General features: G+C 40.3%; 1 protein-coding gene across 1 annotated transcript in view; it reads left to right on the top strand.

The window, feature by feature from the left end:
* Nucleotides 1-10,205, top strand: part of kctd16b (potassium channel tetramerization domain containing 16b) — an 87,427-nt gene extending 77,222 nt beyond the window's left edge. The window contains exon 2 of the mRNA XM_086176752.1: nucleotides 8,344-10,205. Coding sequence (XP_086032878.1) covers nucleotides 8,344-8,807 — 464 coding nt within the window. The 3' untranslated portion in view covers nucleotides 8,808-10,205. The remainder of the gene's footprint in view (nucleotides 1-8,343) is intronic.
* Nucleotides 10,206-14,010: the final 3,805 nt, after the last annotated feature.

Raw genomic sequence — 14,010 nt, 5'->3', positions numbered from 1 at the left:
TATTTGCTGTACGCTATAGAGCCAGGAGTTCCGAGAGCTGTGCTATTAACTCAAAGTTATTTTTAGGAGCCTGTGAAATATCACCATTTTTGGACTGTAATATTAGCCTCTTTGTGTGAACCGTCACACACACTCACACACGCACATGTTTGAGCGCATTTCCTCGGCTTTACTGACATTTAGAGCTTTATTTTGATGGTTCCCTTCCATAGTCACTGTCAGAGGAAAGGTCTTAAAAAGCCGGGGTTAAACCCGCCGCCAAAACAAAATAGAAGTGGCGTCTGACTCGACCGCAGGCACACCGGAGCATTTGGAGCTGTTAAAGTCCCACACAATTCCCCCAGGAGTATTTAGAAATGAAAAAAAGAAATAAAAATAAAATGGAAAACATTGGTTTATATTGTGTTACAGTTCACCAGACTTCGTAGCTTCTGGGTATATGTTAAAATTGTGTATTATAATACATACATTTATACAAACAAAAATATGTCTGTATACATACATATATATATGTATATGTATATACACACATACATACATACACACGTATATACAAATACGTATATTCACACATACATACACACACTCACACAGAAATTGTTGATATTTTCTTGTATCATTTTTTTTTGTGTCACAATTGTGATAAATTAAAGCGTGATAGCAGTTTGATTTCCATTTTGGTTATGAAGCTATTAGGGCCATACGCCATAAATACCTAAGAGAAAATTAAGTCTCTACACAAGTTTTTTTTTTTTCTTTTTCTTTTTTTTTCCACTTCAATTAGCAGAGCAAATTGGTTTTACCACTAACATGAGTTGATGCGCTACGATGATGCATCACCAACGCATACTGATACGTCTTCTTGTGAATGTAATTACAATATCACAGCCAAGGTGAGGATAAGACACCGCTCACTGAGCATCGCTGATAAATGTCAACACACAGTGCCTGGATGTAATTGTCCCTGTGAGTGTGTTTAATCAATTTATTTTCAAGCCGAGCAGCCGCGAAGCTTTGAGGGTTCGACCGGGAAAATACGAGTAGTATCGGCGGTCCTCGGCGTTACCGAAGCGAATGTTTATTCGTGGCAAAGGTGAGCGGCACGTCGCTGGAGAGACTTGGAGCACAGAGAAGTAAATAGAGGTGGACACGATTTATTACACACACCAAACTAACTCCCCTCAACCTGATCGTTCATAGCAATCATAGTTGTGATCGCGACAAATGAAGTCGTGTATTTGCAAACAAATAAACACCCGTGCTTAGAATAAGTCTCCGTTCCCTGTCCGGCATATTATTTATGATTTTTATCAGATACAAAATTCCAAAATATGTCATTTAGATTATCGCAGTGAACCTTCCCAGCTCCCCGGTTGGATCTCGACGCAGCTAAGACTCATTGCGCGAATAAAGGAGACACTTCATACACAGGCCGATCTGCTATCCAGCCAAAATGGACATTGTTTCCTGCCTCCATTACTCATAACAGTTTCCCGCCAGTGAGGTCAATAAGCTCTTAGCTGTTTACAGCTACTAAAGCAAGCTTTCATCCCCCGCCTAGTTTTTCACCAACGCCGAGCGGGCGAGAAGACATGTTTGGCCTACTGACTGTTTCACCTCTTTGGCGCCCAGCGGGCCGCGGCAGAAACGGTGCATCACCAGTTTCTGCCGTCTCTTCGCGGCTAACGGCCCCCAGGGGTGATGTTAGCGAGAGAGCCGGCTGAGACATTGCCTCCCCCCTCCCCAAAACAAAAAAAAAAAAAAACTGTCACCACCCGCTTCGCAATCTGGATTACAATATTTTCTTTTCCCCGATGTGCCATAGCTCGGCCGCATTACAAGCCGACGGGAGAGGCGGGAAGCGATGATTAGCTGCCGCTCGGAATGAATTTATCAAGCTGCAAGCCAATCTACGCTCTCTCCTCAACCAACCACCAAATCCCGAAGCTTCTTCTGCCGAACATTGCGAATATCCTACCTGTTGTCATGGAACTTCAGCCTGCAGGATGTCGTCGCTGTCGAGCGTGTCTGGGAATTTCGTCTGACGGTGTCCGATTCCTGTTGAATTAAAAAGAAAAAAAAATCCATCACTCAGAGTTTTGACAATTCCTCTGATTTACAGGTTGTTGTCTTGTAACACCCATTTCAAAAGGTAATACGAGTACAATATTCGGGGCTTTTTTTTTCTCCAGTTTCTCCCAGTGAGTCTCTGGTATCATTACGACTCATTGTCATGCAGCAGTGGAACTGAAGCTGGGCTCACACCTAATCATTTTCACAGCTGCAGACTTAAAAGTTTTGCCGGAGTCTTACTTAAGTCACAGCATGCTCCCGCAATATCAGCCTTTGGGTATAGAATAGAAATCGCTTTATTTGTCACATTCAGTTATACTGTACATACAGCAAACAACAGCAAAATTTGACCGGTGTATTTAACCCATCATGGATGAACCATAAGCAGAAGTGCCAGGGGAGATGTTAGGAGCTGGGAGGAGACGAGGAATCAAACCAGGAATCTTTTGGTTCCCAGGACAACCACTCCGAACCCCTGTGCTATGCCGCACCTGTGCTGGTAATCTCATCATCTTGTCCAAGTCTCGGGTTTACGACAATATCAAATGTCAGAACAGTAGGGTCGCTGCCCATCTTTAGCCATGAACTGAAAACATACCCAAGCACTACCCATCCAAACGCACTCAGCCCAAAACCTCCCCCAGGCAAAATAAAAACAAAAAAAACAAAAGGTATGTATGTATATGGTTTTGAGATGGTTATTTAGTAGAGTGGTCACTTCTGACTTCCGAAAACTGGTCCTTCGGATCTTCGGTGACTGTATTGCACTTTTTGTAAGTCGCTTTGGATAAAAGCGTCCGCCAAAACGACTGTAATATAATATAAAATGTATTTGATATTATCACAAGTCTTTCGGTCTCGACGGTGATTTAGCACAGTCGACACAGAAACAGAAACCTGGTAGACAAACAAGTGTGGTATTGGCGGATGAGTCAATATTTGCCGGCAGTATGGGTGAACGAGAAGGACGTCCTGATCGACATGGACCGTCCAGAAAGAGGACGGTGGAGCTGCGGCCAAAACAACCCGGCTTGTACGATGTCAACTCGCGATGGACTGAAATAACAGTTGCTCAGCAAATACCCGGAGAAAACATTTGCACGGTGGGAAAAATTTGATGGGAGAATCTAGTCATAGTCTTGTTAATAGTGACCCCGTATGATTATTTGTGAAATCCTAGTTCGGGACTTAAAACTCTAAAAACTTCGTCTTTTTGTTTTCCAAATCTGTTCCAAAGTCTTAATGTATGGGTAGCTTTGGATTTTAGTGTCTCCAGTGACACGGCGGGCTCTGGTTGTATCGCTTTCGGCCCTTTTTGGCCCTGATCGCGAAGAAAGTGCTATTTGGGGAAAGGAGTGGATGTTGGGTAGATAAAAAAGATAAAAACAAATGGTGACAAAAATGATCCCAACTGGTCACGAATCTGACCAACAGCTCTTGGAAGGCCGTGAGCACACACACCACAGGAACGCGGGTGATAAAATCTACACCTTTGTTTTCAGTCAACGCAGCATGATCGAGTCGGGAAATCGAGTTTTAGTCGCTAAATTTTGGTCGCCGGCATTTTTACGGCTGAGGTGCACTTTCCCGAAGGAGGCCGTTAATGCGTCCGCGTTTGAACCGCGGCATATATTTCAGCGTGCACTCTTGGCTGTCGTCGGGATTAGCGTGGAGGGATTACAGCCGGTTCTCAAAGCTGGCAAAAAAAAGAATAAAAGATAGATATATATTCCCATAAACCTCGTTTTATGTGTGGCATCTGGAGCAACAAATGCCGGACAGATGGACTGATTTTTGTTCTGCTTGTTCTCACTTTAAGCAAGGCACAAACGCTGCTGCCCAGGACAGGCGGGTGGGCCGGGCGTTTATTTTAAGCAGGTTTATTTATAGTATTGTACCGAGTGAAGTGAATGCTCAGCAGTACATGAAAAGAAATGATGGTCCCATTGAACTTAATGAATAGGGCATGGATGAAAAGCCGTAGCTTGTGATTCTGTGTGTGTGTGTGTGTGTGTAATTGTGACAGGTGAGGGGCAATACTAAGAAAAAAAAAAAAAAAGGGACGCTGTAGCAGGAGCACGTACATGTATTGGTCTCCAGGGGTCTCGATCTCTTTCCTCAATAAACAGAGTGCAGTCCATCAGAAACAGATACCGTTTCAATTATTCAGGAGGTTAGTATGAAAAATAAATGTCTGCTTCCTGCTGGTGTCTCCCCCGCCGGTGCAGAGGTTAGCAGCGGGATCGATTTCTTTTCTTTTTTTTTTTTTTTTTTTTTTTTTGCACGGTGAATATCGTGGATCGATTCTTTGTGTCTTGTTAACGGCTGACGCCGTGGCTCCCGGGCAGGCGTCTCATCAACCAGGAGACACTCAGACGCGTAGCCAGTTGACTGGCCAAAGCCCAGGGGTCGAGTGAAAAAGGTGAAAAGAAATACCTCTTAAATTTCCAAGCGCGGCTTTCGAAAGCGATCGAGTCACGAAATTCATTCGGAATCATCATTACCTGAAAATGCATAGCGTTTTTTTGTGTTTATACACCTGAATTGACCAAAATCAGCTTTGTTTTTTTGTTTTTTTGCGGAGACGCCTGTGGAAACGGGGCTGGTTGACAAAGCACAGACGGGTATCTGGGTACGCGTTTCGCTCTGAGGTGATTTATGTGAATATTCTGATATATGCAGAACAGGGGGAAACTGAAGGCAATAAATTTGCTTTCAAAGCAAAAATGTATTTGATATCAACAAAAAATAAATAAAAGATTGTAGCCCCGTCATATTCACCGTGACAGCTGCATAATTTAGAGCTTGTACAGGTAAAACATTCATTTGCAGTACAAGGAAGACTGCCTGCTATAAAGTGCTCATTCAGAACCAGTCACTGTCGCACTCTGCGTCAGAAAATAAACCTGCTAGGAAGGTGCAGTCTTGAAAAAATCTTTGTTTGAGAATTCATTTTAACTCATTCCAGATTGTAAACTGTGTGTGCTTTGTTTTAGTCCATGCTGGATGGAGCCTGGCGGCCTCCTCTGCACCCGGCTTTCCAAACGTGTAAACGGTGTACCCCACGAGAGGCGGGGTACACCCTGGATTTGTCGTCAGTCAATCGGAGGGCTGTAATATATGTTTAATATTCCAAAATTCAAACCAGTATAAGGGTTAGCAGTTGTGTTCTGTGTAATTTAGTTGAATATTAATGATACAAAACAGTTCGGGAAGGAAACTGCTTTTGGGCTAACGGATGGAGATTTCACTCAGCGGTATGCGAGTGCGCGACCGCTTCCGTAATACATCAACTAGCTATGGGGTCGGTTGTGTTTGATTTGATGCACCGGGATGTTTTCCGCAAGTGGTGCACAAATGTCAAAAAATGTAACTCGGGCTTTCAATATTCCATTGAAGTGAGAAACAGAGACAAAGGTTTTGGTAATAGTACCGGCGACAATTTAAATTTCCTCTCTCTTCAGCCGCAGGGAATCTTAAAATCTTAAAACTTTAAAAAAAAAAAAAAAAAAAAATCTCACCCACTTTTTGTAAATTGTTATAATTTATTTATTTTCATAACTGTGCAATATTCAAACAGCTACACTTACAATATTTTTTCATACTCTTGTGCACTCTTTCACTTGTTACTTATGACACTTGTTTCTGTGACACTGTTTACTTGTATTTCTTATTCTCCTCGTTTTTCTTCTTTTTTCTGTTCACACAATTTTCTACTATTATTTATTATTGTTACATTTTTCTTGTAACTCTGGCACAACCATTTTCTTGGGGATAAATAAAGTTGTTCTTATTCTTATTATTTTACTTTCACCTCTGGTTGACCCGCCTCTTGCTCGATCATAACTCCTGAGCGCAGGATCAGCAGCATCGATAATGAATGAATTTGTTCCTATTTGCTGTCCTGCAACTGGTGGATTTGTATTTACCGACACAGCGGATTGGCACGCAAAGTTCGAGGCCTGGGGCGCGGCGGTGCCGTAAAGTTTTAGCGTCATTATAAACGGGGTCTCAGTCGTCTACTTGGAAAGAATTGGATCGTCAACAGTAATTAGCATCGTTAGCCGGAGCGGTTATCTGAATGCCTTTCTAAGTATTACTACTTGTCACTACAAAATCCCAATTAACTATATTGTCTGGGGAAAATAAATGTCCGCTTCGTGCTAGATCCGTTCAAAGTTTGCGGATCAGCAAATCTCCAAGCGCATCAAACTGCAAACGTTCTGGTCGAATTTTTGCGAGAACATTTAATAACTGCGTAAAGATATTTGAATACTGATGGGGAAAAAAGTACATATATATTCCAAAGGACACATTCAAAATGTTGAGAAGAGAAGCGCTAATGCATCTAAAACTGCCGACTGCCATTAAGCAGAAATAGAGCTTATAGGAGCGACAGTAATTTAGGCTTAGTGAAAGAAGTTATGTTAATGTCTCCTTCCGCCAGAGCTACACTCGCTCTTCACCAGAGCACATTGGGAACAAAGAGGACTGTATCTATTCCAGAACTGTAAAATCAGATTAAACCATGTAACATGATTATGATTTTTATTTTTTGCAGATAAGCCACCAAAAATTCAAATCCCCTGAGTTCTCCTTTTGTAACAAACAGTTTAAATCATGCAATATAACATTTGACAAATATATCTGTGAAAAAACCGCTAGGAGGGTAAAGAACCTACATAATAATAAATAAATTACATCATAAAAATAATGCAATAAAATTCTATTAAAATGTAATAAAATTGAATAAATGTAATATATTGATTATTTTTAAAATGTATTTATCGATTTATTTATTTTTTCTTTTACAGTCAAAGTAGTGGTAGAAGATGGCTCAGGATCAATACCCTGAATAGCAATTTTCCTCAACACCTTTTCAGATGTTGTCCGGTTGAAACCAAAATATAAAATTGTAATTCAACGACTTTCAGGTGTAAATCGAGAACAAAAAAAGACCCACAAAATCCAACCATGACCTTCTGGCTACGATGCAGAATGCTAACTGTGACTTTGCTGCTCTGGTTGGCTACCAAACACAACGAGTCATTGGGCAACATAAAATGTGAATATGAGTTATGAGTCAGTAATAGGAAAAAAATCAAAAATCAATCTCACAAAGGTAGTTTTAGGTTTATTAATTCACCGATAGCTGTCGTAATTTTCGAGTATGACAGTTGATTCATTCTATTATCTATTTTTATTCTTGTTGTTGTCTTCGTCCTTTTCATTTTCGCTTTTACGTTTATTAATATTCATATTTATTGTTATTGTTGCGCTGGTGTGACAAAAGAATTTCCCATTTGGGGATCAATAAAGTCTCATCTTATCTTGATGTGATCAAGGATTTCAGCCTTTTCTGTGAAACCATTTGCCATTTGAATCTGTCTTCACCATTGGCTTTAGCCCTTACGTACATTCATACAATACAATTCTATTCAAATGTATTAAGATTGAATTTATGTAATATATATATTTTCATTTGTATTATTGTTTATTATTTTTATAAATTATATTTATTATAAAACAACAAAGACGCATGAATCTGTCTTCACCGGTGGCTTTCGCCCTTACGTACATTCATACAATACAATTCTATTCAAATGTATTAAGATATTGTAATATATATATATATATATAATTTATTTATTTATTGCTTTTTTTTGGGGGGGGGGTTGTTTTTTGTAATGCTGGAAGTAAAATGATATTTTTTAAACTATAAAATACATCAATCTTCTTAGAGTAGTTTTAGGTGACATAATTTATTATATGATCAAGTATGATGTGATGTACAGGATTCCCGCGCTTTCTGCTAAACTATTTGCCAATTCCTTCGCCGTCCTGCACAAAACAACGAAGACGCATGAATCTGTCTTCACCGGTGGCTTTAACTCTCCCACTTCGTTTCCCCCCCATAATGTCACGTTTCAAATGTGAGCGCTCCCCCCGAACAATACGTTGCTGGAAAGACAGTCGGGCGTCTCGCTTCCGTGATATGACTGGAAGCGAGCCAGTCATCGCCGATGTCAGGTCACTTTGTTCTACACAATTTTTTTGAAACGACTGACATTTCTTCTTTGTCTGCTTCAAGGGGGGGGGGCTTTTTGTCTTTCTCTTTTGTTTGTTTTTTTTATCCTGTCTTTGTGCTACCATCTAATTTCGTGTCTTGTAAATTTATGAGGACGAGCCAAGAAAGGAAGCTGAGGTTATAAAAAGAAACTTGGAGATATAACGCTGACTCTTTTTTTTTTTTTTTTGTTTATGTTTTAGGGGGCCCCTCGCGTTGGTCCTCCCCGCCCTGCGACTGCTGTTGCAAGAACCACAAGGGGGACGGCGAAGGCGAGAGCGGTACATCTTTCAACGAGCTCTCCACCTCCAGCTCCGAGAGCCAATCCGAAGCCAGCTCCCCGCAGGGGACGGTCATCTGCGGCCCGGTTAGCCGGCAGTCGCACCCCCACGCGCACATCCAAACTCTGGACCGGCCCTTGAAGAAGGGCCCGGTCACGGCGCTGCAGCAGTCGGAGCAGCGGCGCAAGAGCGACCTGCTGCGCACGCTGACGTCCAGCTCCCGCGACACCAGCACCTGCAAGAAGAGGCAGGCGAAGGAGAAGCTGACAGTGGAGGAGGAGCTGGAAAAGTGCATCCAAGACTTCCGTAAGATCAAGATCCCCGAGAGGTTTCCGGAGAGGAAGAACATGTGGCAGGCCGACCTGCTGAGGAAGTATCGCCTTTGAGTATGGCGACGGGAGCGTGCACGTGAGGCCAAGGATCCGTTTACATGATTTATTTTTTTTTGTTGATTTTTTTTTTGGATGATGACGACTTTTGCAACAGTAACAGAAAAAAAAAAAAGGGGGAACTTTACCCGTCCACCTTTTTTGCCAGCCGGTCAAAAACAGGCTTGAAAGAAAACAAACAAACTGGTATCGACGTGTGTGTATGTATGTGTGTGTGTGTGCGCGTATTTAGTATAGGTATATTTGGCGTACAGTGTGTTTGTACGAATGCTTCAGAGCTTCGAGTCGTTTTCCCAGAGGACACGTCCGGGCGGCGAGAGACATTCCCCCGTCCATCTGCGAGACGACTCGGTTGCCGAGGGCGACGACCTCACGCATCCATACTACCGTCATCATTCTTTGAAAATATAACATCACGGGAGCCACAATTGTAGTCCGCAAAGGCAAAATAGTCATTTTGTATGGGAGTGTGTGTGTGTGTGTGTGTGTGTGTGTGTGTGTGTGTGTGTGTGTGAGCGTACGTGCCTGTGCTCTTACCCAGGTGGCCTGGAGGTCATCGATAAATCTGCATCAGGACCTATTAATAATTCATGTTGTCCCAGCAGCTCAGCCGGGTCGATTACTTTACTTTTAGGAACTATTTTGTTACTTCTACGGGGGGGCAGAGGGGGACTACTTTCTCAGCGGCAAAATTCATTTTCTCGCTGAAAACGTCGGTAACGTCGGAATGAATCGCGAGGAGCTCCCAGCTCCATTGATTTTTTTTTTTTTTTTTTTTTTTTGCTGCGTTAGCTAGACGTGGAGTAATTTCCAGGGAACCAGAAGCAGGAGGGAAAAGAAGTTGATCTGATGGTTGAATCACAAAGAAAGGCTCAATTAGGGAAAAAAAAAAAACCTATTTAACACACCAATGACCAATGGAAACATTTCCACTCTTCGCATTTTGGGGATGAATTCATAAAACAAAGCAAACAAAAAAAAAAAGCACAGAATGGTTCATTTCCACATTTATAATAAATCTGAGGAAAATAGGCAATATTTAAAAAAAAATACGTTTCCTCGCTCTCTCTCTCACTCTCTCTCTCTCTCTCTCTCTCTCTCTCTCTCACACACACACACACACACACACACACACACACTCACAGACTGGTATTTTCTACTTTTCTAACCAGGCTTTTGACAAGGTGAGCAATAGTTATTGACAAAAAGGTCTCGTTGGTGTTTGTGAATTGTGTTTACAATTATTAACAAAGCGGCTATTGACAGATAAGATATATAAACATATATATACATGCATAATAAGGGAGGTAGAGCACGTGACATCGATTACTTTCGTGTATTTCATTCTTTAAATGATGTCTGCCTGACCCCCACGCCACACTAACCCCCTCTCCAGTCCCAGTCCAAGCAAAAACCTCTTCAGGGCACTAATTAAAATGACAGACCGTTGTAAATAGTCGAAGCACACACAAATTCACCGATGTTGGGACGGTTAAACTTTGTTTTAGAAGTTGTGATGGGGGAAAAAAATAAAAAATTACCGCGACTGGAAGACATTATTTTGAACCTCACACACACACACACACACACTCTAAAAAAATGTACATCGCACAGTGCTCGTCCGTACGTGGTAGATAACATCAATTTGATTTCTAATGAGAACCATCTAGAAAAGACAGGAGGGGCAAGATGTAAAGGAAATAGCCATCCTTGAGCTCATTTTGTCCAAAAAGTGGGAGCTCTCGATCACTAACTTATAGTAATGACGGGGCGATACTCAAATTCTTACAGATGAGGGTTATTATACATTAATAAATGTATGTGGGGACGCTTTTGAGAGATAACTGTCCTGAGTAGCGTGTTTTTATTATTTCCACAAGATCAAAAGATGAAATTGCGACGACAAACGCGATATGGAGTATAAACGTCACTCGGATTGAAGGGAGTTAAAGATTCAGGGCGGCCCACTCGGACGGGGTCATGAAAGTGTAAACTTTTTACGACGGTGACAGAACTGGCACAACGTTCGGTGCTCGACAAGCACAAACCAATTTATTTTCAAATTAAAAATGAAATGCGAAAAGCGCGTTCTGTTGACTTACGAAAAAAAAAAAAATCATTTCATACAGTACTGTCACCATAAAAAAAAAAGATAAAATGGAGCTAGCTATAAATAAAAGAAAAAAAAAAAGGATTATTTATTTTTCTAAAACTTGAAATTTACGGATCCTCCAATGTTGCCCGATAATTCCACTCATGACATTCATTCTCTCGTGACCGGTATTCAAAAAAATCTGTTTGAGTTTATTATATGATAATTAAAACTGTTACAATAGGTGCTCCACATGAACCGAGCGCTCCTCTCACGTCCAAACGACGAATAAGACTTATTTTTCTATACAACAGGAATATTACATTTTCATTTTAAACCCATTTATCTTGTCCGCGGACGCAGAGGTATGTAAATCCGGCTTCCGCATCATATGTAAATAAAACACCATAAATCAATCCAAAACTGAATAATGTATCATATTCATTGTATATAACGTGGTAATACAAAAAAAAAATTGACACTAATATGACATAGCCACGCTTGCTTAGTCATCCAGAGTGTTCGGCTATCGCGGTTGGGGGGGGTCAGGAAAGTATAAATACACATCTAGAACATATTATATACCATTATGACAAATTATAAGACATTGCAACGGTGTCATAACCGAAGTGTCAGCACATTTGTCCGACGGAGGCAGACACAGGCCGCCGGCGCCTTCTCTGCAACGCTGTGTCGTAATCAATAAACTATTACCGGGCAATAATACAATAATAAAAAAAAATATGGTGTAATATTTGTTCGGCTTTTCTATCATGCTGTGACATCAGAATAGTCAGAAATATTCTTTTTTTTTGTCTCGCATACTTTTGATTTGTGCATTAGATAAGGGAATGAATGAAGATAAATGGAAAAAAAAACTCCAAATTAAAAAGCGATGACATTTACTGTACCTTTGTGTTTGTCGGAGTCAATATTCCGGTAAGTGCAGGTTTTACCCCACCTTACCACCAAAAGGATGCATCTAAATGACCCTAAACATTTCATTTTGTAGTGCAAATCTGGCCGCTAATGGAGTGAAAAAATAAAAATAGGTCTGGAGAGATAAAGATTGGAAACTCTCATTTGGTAATTACAGCAAATGAACATTTCAGCAATTTATCACAGCTGCCAAAATGAATTCTCAGTCTGCATATTGTAATATTCACCAAAGGACAACCTGTTGGTTTCATATTATGTTTTTTTTTTTTTTTTTGCCTAGACAAAAAAATCATATGATATTAGAGCTCTCAAATACCATGCTCTAAAATATAAATATATATAAATGATGTGGAAGCCAAAACCAAAAATCGACCTCAGACACCTTGTAATCTGAATTTATAGATGCCTTGAAATTGCACGATCAATACCCTATGTCTGGAAAAAAAAGGATCTTAAAATAAAAAATGAGGATTGAGGAACCTCCACTCATTAACAATATGTGCATGTGTAATAGCTGTATTACCACACAGCTGTTGACAAATAATAATAGTTTGGATGTGGTTAAATGGAAAATTAAGAGAAAAATTAGCTAAAATTTGCCTTCCGCAGAGCTCAACCTATGAAACAGAAAAGCTGAAAGTGGTGATTTTAAAAAAACTCTTGCAGAACGTGCATGTCCAGTGGAAGCTAACATTGAAATGATATTTTAGATGATATTATTGGCTTTTCCACCAATACCTGCCTCATCCACTTGAAGTAGGATGAACCCGAAAAAAAAAAATGACCGAACCGTTTTGCCGAGGGGGTTGAGAAAAACACAACCTCAATTTAACCTTAGTCAGCAGAAAATAGAAAACGCTGAAATATCGCGTCTGTACAAATAAGGAGTTGGGGGTCACCTCCGAAACCAACCGCTTCATTACAAGAACCGGTTTTTATGATGCCGGCCGACTTAACTCGCATGTCGCATTCTTTCTTAAACCTCTCATGGGAGAATACAAAGTCTGCGCAACGAAAATTACAACGCCATGAGGGATCGTCGTATTCCCCAATTAGTATGCAAGGTCTGAACCAATGCTTAGATATTTGCTTGTCTCATTTTTTAGGGTCACATTACCCACAGTAACGCACGTTGCCGCGGGTAATGAATACAGATCCCGGAGCATCAACACTAAGCCAGGTGATCATTTTGCTTCCACTCTGGTTTAATAAAAGAGTTGGTGATTCATGCGTTTGGATAATAAACATGCAGATGCTGGTACAATCATTACCTGGACAAATGGCTGGAACTAATTGATTTATTGCTGTAACCTTTTAGTTTTAATTTCTTTGCACATTTGTAGTAATTAGTTTTGTTTTCAGTCCCATCGCTGTTCGGACTAAAAAAAAAAAGAATAGAATAAACTAAACAAAAAAAAAAAAAAAAAAGACAACTCAGTATGTGGGATCGCTCTTGCTTGACGCTCCCTGCTGGTTGGAATTTGTGTTTGATTTAATTATATCGAAATGTTTTGAGAGCACAGTGATGAAATGTGAATAAATGTGTTATTAAGCATAAATTTTGCGACACTGGTGAGAAAGAAAAAAAATAATAGAAATACCTGGTGGCCTTTTAGAGGGGACAACAGCTTTTTTGCACAGAGTACGACACGAATAAAACAGGCACACTAACTTAAAAGTATTTAAATAAGAGTCCGTCATATATGTCAGTAATCACTCTCTTTATATCAGGATTTCTCATTCAAAGCAGGTTTCACAAACCCACAGCTATTCTTGAGGTGATGCCCCCCCATACACACACATATACATACACACACCTACAAAATCTTTCGAACATTTGGAAATTCAAGTCCATCCATTCCCGAAGATTTAAGAAATTCAAATCCTTCCAATCATGTTGAAGCTCATCGTTAGTCAAAAAGAAAAATAAATAAATACAGGAACGGTATGGATACAGAAATTTAAAGATTCCAGTGGATGGAAAAAATCATCACTTTCACTAGACACACACACACAGATCCATATATATACACAGACTGATGGACATATAGATATACATCAAGACACATGTACACACAGATATACACACACACACACACACACACACACACACACACATACATACATATATACAGGGACATACAGTATATACACACACACACACACACA

This window comes from Fistularia commersonii, chromosome 29, assembly GCF_037954325.1.
Source record: "Fistularia commersonii isolate RoL2024-O1a breed Wild chromosome 29, RoL_Fcom_v1.0, whole genome shotgun sequence".
In the NCBI taxonomy this organism is placed as follows: Eukaryota; Metazoa; Chordata; class Actinopteri; order Syngnathiformes; family Fistulariidae; genus Fistularia; species Fistularia commersonii.
The sequence above is the reverse complement of the archived record's forward strand: the minus strand, read 5'-3'. Positions and strand labels throughout refer to the sequence as shown.